Source organism: Grampus griseus, assembly GCF_964374135.1.
Source record: "Grampus griseus genome assembly, chromosome: 6".
Taxonomy (NCBI): Eukaryota; Metazoa; Chordata; class Mammalia; order Artiodactyla; family Delphinidae; genus Grampus; species Grampus griseus.
The window spans coordinates 90,490,154-90,509,818 of NC_139000.1; the positions used below are offsets into that span (position 1 = coordinate 90,490,154).

Here is a 19,665-nt window from a genome sequence, read left to right on the forward strand (position 1 = left end):
CTACTCCAGGGTGAAATGCCGGAACGTCTTACTGCCTGCAATGTTACCTAGTTCTACCAGGGGGAATAAAGCAGAACAAGTAGCCACTGTTCTTGACAAATGGATACAGTTTCAGTTTTTCAAAATATGCGTGTCAGATTCATTCACTGTATCAGATAGATCTGTCAAATGGCTTTGCCCCTTTACTAATGGATGGCACACTGCAGACACACGTTGGGTCAAAGGACTCAATGTCACCACCTCATTGATACTGTCATCAATATAATTTGTATTGGCATTTTGTCTCACCCTGACTTTAAGGACTATGTGAGAAGATCCAAGTCTCCAGACCATGGACTGATCACCTCTGCTTGACACAGTATTCTCTGCTCATTTCCAGAGGGGACCAAGGATGAGCTCTTGTACTTCTGAGTCTATTCACCCTACCTGGCAACACATACTACCTGGGCTGATTGGATCAAGCAGGAGCCCCAGAGTTTAAATTTCCAGCTGCATTGGAGGAAACAGAGGCTATGCCCCAATCCCATAACCCCTCACTTCTTACTGCTAGCCTATCCTAGGCTGTTCTTGCTGATAGGAGTACTTCATGCTAAAAATTAATTTTGCTTACCTGATGGCAGTCACACAACCTCAAATGCCATTTTTATAAATAAGGCAACCACCAATGGAGTGTGATTTAGGGTTTTTTCTTCTGTAGACCCTGCCCACCCTATAAAATCTCCCATTACTGCATCATGGAGACTATAATCCCTTTCCGAGGGAAGAGATTCTTTCCAACCATAAGATGAAATAAGAACTTACATTTCTGTACTGCCCAAAAGGAAATAAATTGATTACAAAATGCAGGAGAATGACTGATTTTCCACATTTGTTGTGTTCATTAAAGGGTTTTTGAATAGACTTGACAGTATTAAAGAAGTTCAACACACACAAAATAAAAATTAATAAATGAAGAGAAAAAAATTGCATTTACAACAAACAAAATAAACACATTGATATATAAAAGGTTGTTATACATCGATGAAAAATGGATGTCATAAAGTCACAAACTAAAAAGTATTAACAGCCAATAAAGATATGAAAATATGTTCAACCTTGCTATTATTAATCAAAGAAATACAAATAAAATAATTCAGGTGCCATATTTTACTGACTAGAATGACAAAGTTTTAAAAAACTTGATAATACTGGTATTGTTATTGATAATACTGGTACTGATGAGTGTGTGTAAGAAACCACACTGGATGTTAAATTCTTGGTAGAAATAAAAAGCACGGTAACCTTTCTGGAAGACAATATGTCAGTATGTACCAGAACTGACAACCAGCCATTCAAGTTCTAGAAGTCCATTCTAAGGAAATAAACAAATGCTCAAAGACATATGAACAAGGATGCTTGTCTCATTGTTTAGCAAAGCAAAACAGGAATAATCTAAATGTTGAACAGTAGGGACTGGTTAAATAAATAACAGAATGCTGTTCAACCATTAAAAATGATGCTGCAGATTTTTATTAGGTGATGAGTAATCATACTTATATTACTAAATAAAAATGTTATAGAACTGTTTTGTAGTTTGATATAATAATTAAAGGTATTTTATACTTGCATTGTATTTATATGCACCCCATCACAAAAAAGTTTCAAAAGATACCCTCAAAAATGTTACAGAGATGATTTATCAGAAATGGGATTTTGAGTTATTTTTCCTTTTTTCTTTAAATCCTTTCAATTTTGGAGTTTCTGCAATGAGCCTGTATTATTTTTACAATTAAAAATATTTAAATTTACAACAAAAGGATCTAAATTCCTCCAGTTTTCCATTTATTTTCCACCCTGGCTCAGGGTATTTGTGTAAAAAAAAAAAAAAAAAATCAGCTTATTTTCTCTTTTGTATCAATCTAAATTTACTTTTCATAAGTTAACTATTTTAGTCTGGCAAAAGTTTCACACAGGAAAATTGTTAAGGTCTGAGTATTCTATTACCTTTAAAAGCACTGGAAACTTTGAAATTATTTCTTTCAGAATTTTCATATAATACTGAAAGGCGGGGGGGAGGTAGCAAAATGAAGGGAAATAGATAGTAGCAGTCAACTTCAATTAAGAAAAAGCAAAAAGAGGCAGTTTGTACTCTTTTGGTACGGCAGAAGCCCCATGTGTCAACTCATGCTAAAAAATGTATATATACACACACATATATATGTTTGTGTGTATTATATGTATATGTGACACACACACATAATTAATCCACAGTCTTAGGCTAATCACTCATTGTGGCAGAAACAACGAGCTGTTGACTACACTTTAATTAGCTCCTCCAGCCTGTAGAGGCATCACTAGGACCAAGATAGGAACAACATTCTCCATCTCCGCTTGCATCTGGGTATGGTTCTATCCCAAAGAATGTGACCAGAGGTGATCTGAAGAGTTTATGTCTGAAGGATAACGAGTTGATAATTGTAGCTTGCAGCTTCCTCTCTCCTTTCCTTTTTAGGACAAACGTAGAGCCACTTGATGAAGGTGGTGGGTCCCTGAATAACTGAGCAGAAAACTGACCCTCAGACCACCAAAGTCCATACTACACTCCTGAGTGAGTGAGAAATGAACTGTCCATGTGTTGCTCCACTGAGGTTTAAGGTTTATTATTTAGTGTTTAACTAACGCAGTTTTTCTTTAAACCTCAGTTGCCTTCTCTGTAAAATAAAGTCTTTGAAAAGGATCCACTGTAAGTTTTTTCCCTTGCTTATGTTTTTATCTTAGTTTTTAATTCTCAGAAACATTGCGCGCATTTTACCTTTTAAGTTAGTAAGTCTACTTTTTTTCCCACAAAGACGGGTTCTTCAAGTTATGGAGAAGTCATAGCATACTGTTGCCTCAGTTTAAGATACGCATTCACATATGAGATGAGAAGGGTGAGGACCCAGAGAAACGCCTTTCACCGAGGGGAGTGAGAGCATACTGAAGAATGTTTAGTAATAAAGAATTCAGATGGGAGAAACGGATGGGTTACATCTGACAGATTTGCTCAAAGGAATTCTGGAAAGGCAAATATGTGAAAATGTATAGCAAAGACATGAAATGCCTTTTGGTCCCTAAATGGATTTCATTTCAAAGACGTGCATATTGCAAATACATGTACCATAACACTTCTCTGTCCACTTCTAGAATTTTCTAAAGCCTGATAGAACATCTGCAGAGAGAGGATGTCATTCCAAGATAATCGACTGCAAGTTACTAAATTAAGATAAAAATGTCCTTAACCTTGAACAGTTTTTAAAGAGATTTTAGAAGAAAGGAGCCCTCCAGAGGGTTGTATAACTATATAATTGTACCCTTTCTAAAAGGCTATTTACAGATACATAATGTTTCCCCTCCATTCTTTAAAGTAAAATATAGGATAAAAAAAATAGTTTGAAAAAAAAAATAGTTTGGGGATATTTGTTTGGGACAGCAGGCACTGCTAATCAGTACCACTCTCTCCTTATTCCTTACTATCAGAGCCCTGGTTTAGGAGACCCCATTATCCTTAAGGCTAAGGTGGCCAGTTTAAAATCCGAGCTGATGAGATCTAAGTGCAAGTCTGCTGACCATCTGTGGTAAAAAATTTGCTCTCTGAGTTAGACACTGCCTTTTTTTTCTTACTTAATTTCTTTTTTTTTTCCTTTTCTTTCTTCCTGCCCAAATTGTTGGAACACTATTGGAGATTCTGGGGTCACTTTGAAGCTATGTGGACATGCTAGAGATGTGGAAGCTGGAAGAGCGAAGCAACCCAGTCCCCTGGTGATGCCCTTCAGCAGCTGGACTAACGCTAGAGGGACTATCTCCAAACTTCCTGCTACCCGTGGAAAGTAAGGTAAATCTACTCATTCACTTTCTGTTACCTACTAACTGATCCAGAACTCTAACCTCAGGGTTCTAGAACCCTTCTCAGTATCCCATAGTCATACTCATGTTCCGGACTCCTGATCATCAGACTTGCTTATAGCAGATGTATGGGGAGGGCGGGCTCTTCTGGAAGCCCTCATACTTCCTCCCCTACCCCCACCACACACAAATAATGATCTTTATGTCCACTCATCCTTCTATCTACACTCAGAGGCCAGGGCCCCCAGGAAGGCTTCACTGACAACCCTTTACTCCTCTCTACATGCAGAAAGGGTAGAGGTGTGGGCTCTGGAATCAGACTTCCTAGACTTGAATTCTTAATCTGTTACTTACCAGTTTAGGACGTGGGCAAAGTAGTTACCTTCTCTGGACACCCCTGTAAAAGAGGAACACTAAGTAGCACCTATGTACCTCACTGAAAGGATTAAATGAGCAAATGCAGGTAAAGTTCTTATAATTTTTTCTTGGGTCAATCAATTCTAGCTGCTATTGTTACCTTTGACTAATTTAGGGCAGAGTCCCTTTGCCCTCCTTTGGTTCTCTGGGCCCGTCTCATTCACAACACACACAACCGCATACTGCAGAGTTTTGAAAGGTGGTTCTCAAAATGTGGTCCCTGGGCCAGCAATATCAGCCACACCTGGGAACTGGTTAGAACTCTGGCACTGGAGCCCAGCAATCTGTGTTTTAACAATATTCTCAGGCAAATCTGATGCACACTAAAGGTTGACGACAACTGAGAACATCTGTCTCAGACTCTCCTGGAGGCATTCACCAAAAATAGAGTTACAGGACCTTACACCTGACCAGCTGGAGAAGGGGTCTAGTAATTGCCCTGGGTATCATGCTTGTCATGATTTTTCAGCACATAAATGTTTGAGAATCACTGCCATTTTGAATGTGTGTTTCACTTGTCTGTTTTTCCAGTGGACTTTACTTCCTTGCAAGGAAGGTTTGTGAAGATTTGTTGCTGTTGCTTGCATTATTAGTTTTATTATGCTAATTCTAGAATCTCTGGTGCATAGTGCAATCTCAGGCAGGAAGTGGTGGCTCATTAAAACAGGTATCCCAAAAGTCTTAGTAGAACTTCAAGATTAATTCCTTCAGGAAGAGGTAAGATTGTCATTAGATGCAGATGATACGATACTATATATAGAAAACCCTAAAGACTCTACATGAAAACTACTACAACTGATAAACGAATTCAGCAAGGTAGCAGAATACAAGATTAACATACAGAAATTGGTTGCATTTCTTTATACCAACAATGAAATATCGGAAAGGGAATGTAAAAACACAATGCCTTTTAAAATCACAACCCCAAAAATAAAATACTTAGGAATAAACCTCACCAAGAAGGCAAAAGACTTATACGCTGAGAACTGTAAGACATTAATAAAGGAAAGTGAAGATGATTCAAAGCAATGGAAAGACATCTCATGTTCTTGGGTTGGAGGAATTAATATTGTTAAAATGCTCATACTACCCAAAGCAATCTACAGATTTAATGCGATCCCTATCAAATTATCCATGACATTTTTCACGCAATTAGAACAAATAATCCTAAAATTCATACAGAACCATAAAAGACCCAGAATTGCCAAAGCAATCCTGAAGAAAAAGAACAACGTTGGAGGCATAGCCACCCCAGACTCAGACAGTACTCCAAAGTCACAGTAATCAAAACAGCATGGTATTGGCACAAAAACAGACATATGGATCAATGGAACAGAATACAGAGCCCAGAAATAAACCCACACACCTCAGTTAATCTTTGACAATTAATCTTTGACAAAGGAGGCAAGAATATATAATGGGAAAGAGACAGGCTCTTCCGCAAGTGGTGTTGGTAAAGTTGGACAGCCTTATATAAACCAGTGAAGTTAGAACACATCCTTTCACCATACACGAAAATAAACTCAAAATGTCTTAAAGACTTAAACATAAGACATGACACCATAAAACTTCTAGAAGAGAACACAGGCAAAATATTCTCTGACATAAATCATACCAATGTTTTCTTAGGTCAGTCTCCCAAAACAATAGAAATAAAAATGAAAATAAACAAAGGGGACCGAATCAAACTTACAAGCTTTTGCACAGCAAAGGAAACCATAAACAAAATGAAAAGACAACCTACAGAATGGGAGAAAATACTTGCAAATGATGCGACCAGCAAGGGCTTCATTTCCAAAATATACAAACAGCTCATACAACTTGATGACAATAAAAGCAAACAACCCAATGAAAAAAATAGGCAGAAGACTTAAAGAGACATTTCTCCAAAGAAGAAATACAGATGGCCAATAGGCACATGAAAAGATGCTCAACACTGCCAATTATTAAAGAAATGCAAATCAAAACTACCATGAGGTACCACCTCACACCAGTCAGAATGGCCATCATTAAAAAGTCTACAAATAACATATGCTGGAGAGGGTGTGGAGAAAAGGGAACCCTCCTACAACACTGTTGGTGGGAATGTAAGTTGGTGCAGCCACTGTGGAAAACAGTATGGAGGTTCCTCAGAAAACTAAAAATAGACCTACCATATGATCCAGCAATCCCACTCCTGGGCGTATATCCAGACCAAACTATAATTCAAAAAGACACATTCACCCTGATCTTCACAGCAGCAATATTCACAATAGCCAAGACATGGAAACAACCTAAATGTCCATCAACAGATGAATGGATAAAGACGATGTGGTACATATATACAATGAAATACTACTCAGCCATAAAAAAAGAATGAAATAATGCCATTTGCAGCAGCAACATGGATGCAACTAGAGATTATCATACTAAGCAAAGTAAGTCAGAAAGAGAAAGACAAATACCATGATACCACTTATATGTGGAATCTAAAATATGACACAAATGAACCTATCTATGAAACAGAAACAGAATCAGAGACATAGAGAATAGACTGGTGGCTGCCAAGGGGGAAGCAGGTGGGAGAGGGATGAACTGGGAGTTTGGGATTAGCAGATGCAAACTGGTGTATATAGACTGGCTAAACAACAAGGTCCTACTGTATAGCACAGGGAACTATATTCAATATCCTGTGATAAACCATAATGGAAAAGAATATGAAAAAGAATGTATATACATATGTATAACAGAGTCACTTTGCTGTACAGCAGTAATTAACACAACGCTGTAAACCAAGTATACTTCAATAAAAAATAATTAAATTTTTAAAAAGATTAATTCCTTCAGAAGAACAAGTACTACACATTCACAAAAAAAGCACCCTTTTAAAGTTTAAATTTTTGAATTTCTTTGCCACTTCCTTAGTTTTGATCATCTTGGACAATATATTTTTAATATTGACTTTTAAAAAGAATTGTGTTTCAGTGTTTGCTATCCTTAGAGAGACAGAAACAGATAAGTACAACTAAATACTCATTTTTCAAAAGTCTCAAAAGTATAAGGGAAATGAAAGTAATTATATCTTCAAATGATTTTGGGGTATGTTTCTAATTCCATACTTCTGATGCGATTAAAGATTAAAACTGTATTAAGACATTTGAGACATGCCGCATTGGTATTAAATGAATTTAATTTGGTGTAAAGTGGTAGAAATATTTTCTTCAGCAAACATACCTGCAGATATAAAATCACAACCATAAATCTACAAAAAAGCAAGCTATTGAATGAAATCTGATTGGTTATTTCCCTGCAGTATGGATCTGCTAATAATTTAATTTGCTAACAGAAGCCAAAATTTAAATATACATATATATATATGTGTGTGTATATATATAATCTCTTCAATTTTAAATAATTCATACATATGAACAAGTATACATACACATATATAACAATTGTTCATATATATATATATATATATATATGTAAACAATTTAAATTAAAGACAGTACATCTGGTGACCTATTCCCCCCCCCCCCCCGATTTCTAAAGAACACCATATTCTATTCTAGGCAGTGGAATGTCAATCCACCTTAAGGGCTGTTCAATGAGCATATCTGAGAAACCACTGGTTTAGCCAATGATGTACTTATTGAGGGAGGCCCTAGTGCCACTGTCAAGAGCTTATCCACAGGAGAGATAAGAAGGTACTTGTTTGGTTTGTGAAAAGAAGGAGTAGTGAGGAATGGCAGGTAGCTGCAGGCTGATGACACGTGATGTCCATATATATGTAGAACCAACACACCCATAATTGCACCCATTTTCCATACCCAAATCCAAAGCCTTTATATCATTAATCCCAGGCAAAAATGGTAAGATTCATGTGTGTTACTATCCCACGGCTTCAAGATGCCTATAAACTCATATGAGTATGTCTTAGTTTTATCAGTGGAGGACAAACCAGGCTTCTATCACCAAGCCCCATTCCATAACAGGCAAACCAGTCCAAGACTTCTCTGAGTGCTGCAGGAGAGTCTATGGAAGGGGCGCTCACTCCACTGTGATGCCTAAAATGCCTTTGCACAGAGCAAACATTCAATACATGCTGAGTGAATGAATGAGTGAACTGGTGTCATAAAACAGGCTTATTTCAGGGAAATTCCATTCAACAGGCTGGCATTCCTTCCTACCCATCGTAACTGTTAAGCTTGCCATCAGACAAAAATTTAATTATAAAACGTTAGAGCTGAGGAAATTTTAGAAACTATCTACTCTCCAGAGGTATACAACTTTAATTTAGTGGTAAAAATCACTAGGAGTGACTTAGGAGTCTATCAGACCTGAGTCCAAATTCCACATCTACCATATTTTGGTGAGCAAATAACTACTTCTGAGGCTCTGTTCCGTGTATGCATTATGGGATATCATAATAATACATACATTAATTGTATGACTATCAGGGGATGAAATGACACAATCCATTTGCCATGGTCGGCTAAGTAATTTGCACCAAGTAAGCACTCAAGACATTAGCCAATATTAATAGTGGAGAGATGAAAACAAAACTCTGGGACTGATGCCTACCCTAGTGGCCCCAGTGGTCATAATGACTTTCTTCCATTCAGCCTGCTCTCTTCTCACTAAGACTAAGGAAGAGAAGATGAACGAATTAGGAATAACAATTTGAAAATGGTGTTATGCTCCCTGAATGAACGGAATTATAATAAAATGATTCATGAGTTCTGCAGAAATATGATGAGACTTTAGATCTTTATGTTAGTTCTCTACAAAACCAATTTATGGCCCTAAGATGTACCTTCCCACCCAGCCCCATCCTTACCAGGATCAAATATCATTGTAAATGGAAAAGTCAACAACACATAATCAACAAGCTAACTTACAAGCCAGTGAAGTCTTGGAGGTTTGATAGAGAAAATTCAGATTTATCATTATATGTAAAAATAAGATGATATGAAGAACTCAATCTAAAAAATATTACCTGGAGATCTATAATCTCTACAATAGTGCTATAAAAAGTAAAGAGCTAGAAATCTATTTAGACGGTTTTCCTTATAAGAAAGCACTTTCTGTATAACTTTTAATGTACTATTGATGAGAACAATTCAACAAAATTCAAATAAATATCTGCAGATGTCCTACAAGAAGAAACGAACAGAGTTAGATGTGACAGGGGATAACTGGACTTCAGGATGAGTAAGACCCTATACTTGACCTCAATAAATTAACGTGAAATACAGTGGATGAGTCACGTACAGAATGTCAGAATTCTAAAAGGCCAAGCTAAGTACCAAAAGGAACATGTGGGGACTCTTAAGAAGGAAATAAAATATTGGTTAGTTGATTATGAAAAGGCAGAAGGGAGTAGGTTCCCTTTGGCTGCTCTTTGAAGAGATCACTTCCTTTCCCCCCTAGTCCTGAGGCTAGGGTGGCATGGGCAATAGAGGAATGTGGGGACTGAGAATCATTTCTACTCTCACCAGAGTGGCTGGAAGCAGATTTTCTTACCAGGATGTAGTAGTATGCTAATATTTAAGGGTTCTTGAGGTCAGAGAGAAGGGTTTGAATACTCCGGCTCCATCTCTTGCTGTGGGTCAAGTTTCTTACCTTTCCAACACCTCGGCGTCTTTATCTGAAAATTGGGGATGATGATAATGTCTCCCACCTGAGTGTGAGAACTATATGATATAGTGCATACGCAGGGCTAAATTTGGTGCCTGGCAAACAGAAAGTGCTCAGTACGGCAGGCCAGTGTAGTGACAATAAAGGCAAAGATGACGGGGGTAGTGCCGGTGTTGCTTCTGCCCCCAGAACAGGCTGTGACTGGGAGAGAGTTAAAGCACCTTTGGGTTCATGGGCGTTTATATATAAGCAACGGTTGATCAATGTGAGCTGGTTGTCCAAATGATTATGTGCAATCTAAGAAAAAAACGGGCCTCGGATCTGCTCAGCTACTTAATAATATTAGCAGCGGTAGTAGTCAAAGAAGCTAAATTTTATTAAGTGTTTATATGCCAAACAACGTGCTGAACGTTTTAAAAGGATTTACTCACTTATTACAACGAGGCTATACGCTAGGTCCTGATAATGTTATTCGTCTCTTTCAGATGTTGACTGAGCCTCAGACGGGTTACAAAAGCACCTAAGATCCCGTTGTCAGTACATGACGGAAATGAGTTCAAATCCAGCCTGTCTGACTTGTTCTTAATCACTAAGGTATGAAATTAAGCATGTTGCCCTTTGCCTGATTCTCCTTCTGAGGCCTGAATATTTCACTTAGCTCTCTGAGTGCAGAAGAGAGAAAATGCTCTCTCCTTGACCCAACTTGGCATCAATATCCAACTCCCCTTCTCAAAATGGGTTGCTTCAACGAGCAGCAATGAATGCCGGGTCGTGGACCAGTCACCTTGATGACTAAGAGTCAGACACTAGGGAAAGAAAATGCTCTGTGACAAACCTACCCTTGTACAGAAACAAGACAGAAATGGAGGGACAGGGCAGAAGATAATGGAATAAGGCATAGGAAAAATAGCACCTGGCATCGTGATAGTAATAATAATAACAGTAGTAGTAGTAGTAATAGTAATAATAATAGACTTTACTATGCTCTAGGCATTGTATTAAGTGCTTGGTGTAAGTGACTTCATTTTAACATTGAAAACAAGTCTATGGGGATGAAATATTATTAACATCATTTTATAGGCAGGAGTATTGAGGTTCAGGTAATCAGGTAAATTGCCCAAGCTCATATGGTTAGCAAGTGGAAAGCAGAGATTTGAACCAGCACCTACACTCCTAACCATTATGCTATAACCATTACGCTGAAGACATAAGAATTCCAATGGTCTTTCCCCATAACCCACTCCTGCACTCCAGACTTAAACAGTCCAAGATCAAGAGAGAGCAAGCTTGGAGTTGCCACTCTTCAGTGAGTGTCAATCATTTCAAAACAGTGTATTTGCTAACAAGATGCAGTTCCTGTGATAATCTTCTCAACCAGGTATCAAGAAACAGGAAGCAAAGGTTCAAGTAACAGTATGTTCCTACTTACGAGGAAGGTGGGACAGCATAGTTGACACTGGGCTTAACTGTTCTGGAAAACATGGTCCCAGTAGGCATACACGCTGGTACATTTTCCCCACCTACCAAATACAAAAGAAGTATTTCACTTCCATGTTGCTCTTCAAAGTTCCACCTCATTCGTGCCTGTCATTCATCCTCTGGCCTCTTCCTGTCTCCATTTCTGTACAGAAAGGCGCTGAGTCTCTGCTCTCGGATACGAAAAGGGTGTGTTAGGAGAGGGAGCCGTGGTACCTCGATGTCTTTTTTTTTTTTCATCTTAATTCTATTATGCCAACTCCACTGAACTTAATTAGAGTGAATACAGAATTACACAATTACCCTCTGTTCTATTCTTCAGATGTTATATTTTGATAAGATTTACGACATGCTGCTCTCCCCTTGAACGCCAGATGAACACTAGAAATGGATGTGTGTTGACATAAAATCTGTTATAATTACAATTAAAGTATAGCTTACATAATGATAGTGTTAACATAAAATTATAGATGTGTAGAGACAACGTGGTCATGCATTTTTTAGTATAAGTACATGCTTAGACCAATATCTGTTAGCGGAATGAAGATGGAAGAGAATTTTGGTTAAGCCACAAAGGCTGTTCAAGGACTTGCAGATAGCTAAGGGGAACTCAAAGACCAGTAAGATAATATTTCCCCTGCCATGTTTTCGATTGCAAAGTGAAGGGAAGATGTGAAAGTAAGTACCCCTATGGAAATTACAAGACAAGTACATTTTTTTCCTTGAATACCTGGGCAAATGCTTAAATTCTAATGTGTATCAGTGATGCAAATTTTCAACTGAGTTTGATAAATCATAAAATAATAATTATACATATATGTATATAAAACTGCATGGAACTAGACAGTTCAGAATTACTTCTAATTAAAGAGGTACCCTATGACAACTAACTTAAACCTTACAAAATATGGTTCCAAGTACCCTATCAGAGTGAAAAGTAGGAGACTGAAAGGTTTATTGTAAATGTTTGTAGTCATGGTGTCTTAACTAAAACTACTGTGTCACAAATACTATTAAAATAATTGTGACATTTTATTCACTTTTACTGCAAACAACAAAACAAACTATAGGTATTTTTTCATTTCAGGTAATTATTTTAGCTAACAGTTATTAAATGTTTTGAGAAGACAGAGTGCTAATTGCATTACTTCATTTTATCTTTAAAATAGCGCTTCCATGTAATTATTCTTAATATCTCCATTGTATTAAAGTGTATCTCTAGTTTAGACCTTTCTTCAGAACTGCAGACTTGTGTATCCAACTGTGTACTCAGCATCTCTACTTGGACGTCACGAAAACATCTCAAATCTTATACCTCCAAAACTGGTCTTTAATCCCCCAAACATGCTCTACCCCAAACTTTTTCCATCTTAGGTGACAGTAACCACACCTTTCCAGTTCCCCAGGCCCTAAGTCTCGAATTCACCCTTGACCCCCTCTTCCTTTCCATTCTTGCATTCAAGCTACCACGAAATGCTGTCACAACCTTCCCAATGTGCCACTTCTGAGAATTACCAGCCGCTAGCAGCCTGGTGCAGGCCACCAACATAGACCTCGAGGATCCTGTAGTCGCCTCCCGAGATTCTCCCTGACTCCACTCTCTCCCCACATCCTCAAGGCCACAGATGGAGTTATGCTTTTCAAACAAGAGACAGTTCATGCCACACCTCGGCTAAAATCCTGCCCCTGGCTGCCTACATTTAGAGTAAAAGACACAATGCATGTGATGGCCTCCCAGGGCTTACCCAATCCATCCCATCACATATCCGACCTCCAGCCCTCCTGCTGTCTCTTCCTCCCCACTGACTAAGTCAGCCACGGTGGCCTCCTTGATATTCCTCCAAGCTGCCCGGCATATTTCTGCCTTAGAGTTTTGGGACTGGTTATTCTTGCTCCCAGGGAGTGGTCTCCCCATCATACATTCTGACAACTCCCTCACTTCAAGTCTTTGCTCAAATGTCAACTTATAAAATCCACCCTGACTACCCTATTTAAAATCAGAACCTACCTGTACACTCCTCCAGCACTCCCAACCCAAGCCTCTTCAGTGAACTTCACATCCTTTTCCTTAACCCGTAGCGCCCATCAACTTGTGACAAAGCATAGAATTTATTTATAACATCCGTTTCCACACGAGAGTGTAAGGAGGGAGAAAGCATGCAAGAAGGAGCACGCAGGCAAAGGCTCTTGTCTAACTTATTCATTGATAGTCCAAGCATAGAGAACAGGAAGATGCTTGATAAATAGTCCTGAAAAAGATACAGATGAGGAAACTAGTAGTAAAGTTCAGAAAGTTTAAGTAACTTCCTCAAGGTTCTAGAGCTAGAAGAGGGTCACAGTAGAATTCACACTTGGGGATGTCTAACTTCAAATCTCTTAGCCTCTCTGCTATCTTTTTTTTTTTTTTTTTTTCTCTCTCTCTTCTTTGCGGTACGCGGGCCTCTCACTGTTGCAGCCTCTCCCGTTGCGGAGCACAGGCTCCGGACGCGCAGGCTCAGCAGCCATGGCTCACAGGCCCAGCCGCTCCGCAGCATGTGGGATCTTCCCGGATCGGGTCACGAACTCTCAACCACTGCACCACCAGGGAAGCCCCTCTCTGCTATCTTAAGTCCATGCAATTCAGGATTTGTTTTAATCAGTGCCATGGAAATTCTCACTCCACTGAATAGGATCACTAAAGTGTTCTCTGTCTAGATTTATATATATATTTTCCATTTAAACAAAGGAAACAGAAGAGGGGAATTCATCATGGGTTATTGCGGTAGTTTTACAGCAATTTTAGCAATAATGACATTTAAGTAATAGTGATATTTAATGATAGCATAATAATAATAAAATAATAGTTCTTAAATGTATTGAAGACAAATCGCATGCTAAACTCGGTGCTAAAATATTTCCATGTATATTTTGTGCAAAATCCTTATGAATATTCTATCAGATGAGCTTTATGTGTAACTCCACCAGGCATACTTCTCTTATGCCGCTTTCAAAGATAAGGAAATTGATGAGAAGTGTGGTAACTGTTTGATCAAGATGAGACTGGTAATAAGTTGTGAGTATGAATTTAAATTCAGGTCTAACTCCAGAATTTGATTCTCAATCCATACATGAAAATTCTGATAATTCCTTTGATAAGGGTATGTTCTCTCCTGGAAAACATCCCCCATTATGTCTGCCTGTGCTCACACCTTCAGAACACAGTCAAGTTTGAAACATGACAAAAATGTTTAAATAGTGTGCTTTAATAAATGGAAATATCTTCATCTAAACAATAACACAAAAAGGCAGGCTGAGCCCTTTGAAGTGGCTTCGTTGCTATCTTCCATCCAGAACAAGAGAAGGAATCGACAGCTGCAGAGTAAAGAAAGCATGAAACCCAGAGATGGAGGATTCTGTAAATGACCAACTACAAGACTATTAAGCCACACTTTCACAGCAAGAGGCAAAATATTCCATTAAACTGAAAATTCTTCTACCCCTCACTCCAAGGCCCACACAAACATTAATGTTGCATGTATTAGGATCTATTTCCTGTGCTCTATCAACTTGACTTTCAGCAACTGTATTAATACAGTCCTTTCGCTTTGCACATATATCTGAATGATGGATTCCATTACTGGAGTTTTGTAGAAAGAGTGGAGTGAATGAAGTAAAGTTTGGGAAGAGCCATCATAATCCATAATGATGGGCACTGAATCAGGACAAGAAGAAACCTCTCTTCTCATTTATTTGAATGAAAATTCTACTATATATTTATTGCCTCTGTACAGGGCCATCTGTTGAATAGTGGAAAACAAGCATCTTTCATTTGGAGGTAGGATTTGTGTGCTCAAGTTTCTATGGGCCTGCAGAATTAATCTTGTTTTAGAAATGAAATAAAATGTAATTTCTTACTGTAAGCAGATGTGGTTAAGCAACTGGCAACTTTGATGTCTTTAAATCACTGCAGTTTCAGGGTAGGCAAATCTATAATTATTTCAAGCACTTCTTTATTGGTGCAACAATTGAGCAGTGTACATAGTGGTCAACAACCTGGGCATTGTCAGACGACTCTAAGTTTGAATCTAGACTTTGCCACTCACCAGCTATGTGACTTTCAGCTATGAGAAGCACTTTCTTCAGCTTTACAGTGTGGATTATTATATGCCCTTTGCAGAACTACTGTAAGAACTAAATGTATATGGGCACAGGGGCTCATAGTAAGGGCTCAAATTAGTACTGTGGTCACTACTAGTAGTATTGAAAAGAAATTAGAACTTCTATTCTCATAAAGTGGGATATGTGTCCCTTTTCATTGTAATTTCATATCATTTTACTTTTGACCTTATAATTTAATAGCTTGATCCAAGAAACATTTAGCAGTAAATATAATTGAAAGAAGATTACCTGTCAAACATGAAATACTGTAGCATCAAGTGTGCTGGCACAATACTCTTCTCAGATAATTAACCTGTAAAAATATGTTATTGTCTTCTTTTTAATTAAGCACATTGAACATATATATTTACTGTGCCAATTGGCGAAAGGTCCATTAATTAATCAGTCTAACTATATGTTGCATAAACGTCTTCTAAACATAATCGTATATGTATTTTATTTGTTGGGAAATGTGTTTGAGATTGTTCTTTTCTGCCTATTTAAAGTAAAAGAGGGTGAGAAGTAGAGTTAGGCTTAATGTACTTTGTACTCGATTATGCCATGAAAATGCTTCTGTGCCCTGGAGACAACAACAAAAGATTTGCTTTAATGACAAGAATCAAGTATGTTCTAAAGCTTCCAGGTAGGAGGCGTATAGGTTGCAGTTTATGTCAGAAGTCTTTGCTCTCTCTCTCAACTGCGTCTAGATGGGAAAGATGTGGTCACAAATGCTTCAAGGTGATATAGTAAATGTTGGAAAAGAGGGGGGTAGGAGGCAGAGTTTTGAATATCTCAAACCTGAGCTAGAAGGATTTTATTTAAAGAAAATAGCGGATATTATTTTTCACTTAAGGAATGCCAGTCAGCAAACCTGACATTAATGTAGGAAATTAGCTCTTTTAGCTATGATGCTTTCAAATGCACATTACTGAAAACAAATTCAAAATAGTCAAAGGAAATTTAAAAACAAAAACCCAACAACAACAACAACCTCAACAACCAAGTACTAGAAATTCAGGGATGCAGCCATATTCAGATACAGTTGGATCTGGAAGTTCCAGAGTATCAGCAGGGTTCCAGCTCTCTCTCCATCGCTCAGCCCTGCTTACCTCTGCAAGACTTTATTTTACAGAAAGTCTCTTCTTGTGCTGGATGCTAACTGGGAGTCCCAGAGTCGTATCTCCCCAGCTTAGAAATTCCAGAGAGAAAAGACAATTCTTCCATTTTTCTCTGAGAGAAAAGTCCTGGGGAGGAGTCTGATAGACTTAGCCGAGGTCAGATGCCTACGCATGAGCCAATCACCTGCTTTACTGGAGTTCAGTCCCTGGGAGACTCATCCCTGGGGCCCGTGAGGAGGCAGGATGGCATTATCTGGCAGTTCTCCAAGAAAAGCCTGCTGTTTTTGTAAGATGAAAGGGGAGAGGACATGGATAATGAAACCTGTATCTGCTTCTGTAAAATCCACAGAATCTTACTCCCTGCCCTGTGTCGATGACCATGCAGTAAGCTGACCCAGGAGGTCTTTTTTCCCACAACAGTCTTTATATATATGACTAAGGAACACACTGGTAAAAGAATATGGGAGAAAGTCTGAGTATGACAAGTCAGCTAGACTGATATTAACTTTAAAAGCTGTGTGAAAATATCCTTAAAGAGTTGCCCCCAACTCACTCAAAGTCCAAAGTTGGAGCTGGAAATACAATGTCATGGAGTTTGGATAAGAACAGGTTTTCTCCAAGCTGAACTATGACACAGAGAGTAGAGACTTCTAGAAACTATACTTTTTCAAAGCAAAAACATCACATGAGAAAAATGAGGCCTAGAAAAATTAAATGACTTAAGGTAACATAGCTAATTAATGACAGGACTGAGACTAGAGTATACTTTGTGTAATTGGCTATGGTCTTTTTTGTTTGTTTTTGTCATCACTTCAAAACGAGACAAACTTAAAGAAAGGAAACACAACCAAGGCTCAGTGGTTGGAAAAGGGATGGATGCGAACGCCCACTTGTTTCTTACGTATAAAGTTACCCCTCGCAGTGTTTTGGAGGAGAAAACGCTGGCTCTTCCCAACGTTGGTTACATACACAAAGATTCCAACGACAAGACAAGTGCTTTGCAAACAAAGTAACTAGAACCAGCTCAGGCTTCCCCGCGCCGGGTCCTACGTTCCACGGTCAGAACCACCAACTGTATCCCCCCGGGTAACAAAGTGATTCAGAAAAGCTAGCGTCTTCAGAGAAGAGAGAAAACTTAGCCGGGAAGAGAGTCAGGAGAAAATTGCTCAGCTTCTTGCTGGGGTCTGAAACGATCCCAACAGAGTCCTTAAACCCCTCAGGTTTCCCCAATCAAGCACCCTCGCCTCCAACCTGGGCCACCCCAGATCTGACTATCAGAGGAAAGAAGTCTGCGGACGCACGGAGAGCTGACCACCCCACGAGAAGGACCTACGCGCGGCCGCACCCACTCACCTGCCGCTCCCCGGGAGACTGGAGACCAGCCCGGGGTCCAAGTCCTGGGCTTGGCAGACTCGTCCCTCTCCGGGCCCAGCTCCAGCTCACCTCGGCGCCGCCCGCCTGGACGCCGCCATCTTGACCAGAAAGGGGGCCTCGCGCCGGAGGCCCCTGAGCGGGCGCCCTGAGCGGAGCCGGAGCGCCGGGGAGCCCCAGGTCGGCGCCCTACGTCCCCCGCGCGCTCGCGCCCCGTCCACGAGCGACGAGAGTCCCGCACGCAGCGCCCTACCCAGGCTTCCGCGGAACCGACGCCCCACGCAGCCCGCACCACGGCTCAGGCGGCGCCGAGGGCGGCCCGGGCGGAAGAGCGGGCGCGGGGCACGCTCTCGGTAACCTGGCAACGCGGAGCAACCCGGCGTCTCCGGCGAACCCCACCCCTCCACCACGCGGAAGCACGGACCCCCGCACCCGCCGCCCAGCCCGCGCCGCCCTTCGGTCGTTCCGCCCGCCGCTGCCCGCTGGCTATGGTCTTTTAAATCCATGATACAACGTCTATATGTAACAAATCTGTTAAACCCTAAATGTTTATGATATTCAAGTAATCCATTATCTGAATTATTCTTGAAGATAAAACATCCAAAGACTTCTTAATTGTATGGGTATACATACATAAAATACACGTGGAGGTAACTTCAAATATAGTATGTGCCTGTCTCTAATTCCTTCCCTCTCCGCTCTTTTAAAAAAATGCCCCTTTACAAATTGCCCACTCACCATCTGTTAGGTAAATCTGCTGAAACACAGTAAATGTGGAGACAAATTGTTATAGAGACTATTCCAAATGGCACCGACACCTGTATTTATGAAATTTTTAAAAGGGTAAGTTAGAGTTGATTTAAAAAAAAAAAAAATCCCACTATAGTAACACCACATCATCCTAGGTGCCCAGTTCTATCCAATTACATAAGATGGAGAAAGAGAGAGAGAGAGAGAGAGAGAAACAGAGAGAGGAGAAAGAGAAAGAAAAAAGGAAGAAAACCAAGTACTTATGTATAAAGTGTTGCTCCCAAAGTTTGAGATTATACTCAAGCATCAATGAACAGAAGGAAAACACTTACAAATTTACAAATGTATTTCATTTATGGTATGAGGGACACAGGTTTAGATTTGCAACACGCTCCCACAGGGGTCAAATTGACCACTTTTTTCTATCTAGTTGCTCTTGAGAGAACAAAACAATTGAAACAGATGCCATTCAATTCCAAGTCTATAGCTTAGACCATGTCACTGCACATGAAATATTGTTCATTCAGAGTCAGCACATAGCAAGAGTAATTTATACTCTCAGAGTGTTTGCTCTCAAGTCAATCGCAGAGAAGCCTTGACTAAAAACGTTCCCATTAATTTCCATTGTAATATATCTTACTTATATAGCCCATGAAACAGTGGTCAGGGGAGATTTATTCTTTGGAGATTTATTTTGGAGATTTATTCATATTATATAATCTCTCCACTTTAAGCCATCCCCCACTCGGCGATTATTTTTTAAATATGTTACTCGTAGTCAATATTAATTTACATTTAATCTTTCTTAGCATTAGGAGAGTATTATTTTGTACAGGCTCAGAAACAAATCTCCCGAAATTCCTCCCTGATGCTCCCTTCAGGCTGAAAATGCATTGCAGGGTGGCTGCAGTGACTT

At 39.4% G+C, this 19,665-nt stretch overlaps 1 protein-coding gene across 1 annotated transcript in view; it reads right to left on the reverse strand.

Moving 5' to 3' along the window:
* Positions 1 to 18,505, reverse strand: part of LOC309824192 (uncharacterized protein) — a gene marked incomplete at its 5' end in the record, with an annotated part of 115,987 nt that extends 97,482 nt beyond the window's left edge. The window contains 4 exons of the mRNA XM_082656914.1: positions 4,216 to 4,258; positions 11,327 to 11,417; positions 17,982 to 18,147; positions 18,204 to 18,505. Coding sequence (XP_082513040.1) covers positions 4,216 to 4,258; positions 11,327 to 11,417; positions 17,982 to 18,147; positions 18,204 to 18,505 — 602 coding nt within the window. The remainder of the gene's footprint in view (positions 1 to 4,215; positions 4,259 to 11,326; positions 11,418 to 17,981; positions 18,148 to 18,203) is intronic.
* Between the last annotated feature and the right edge of the window lie 1,160 nt (positions 18,506 to 19,665).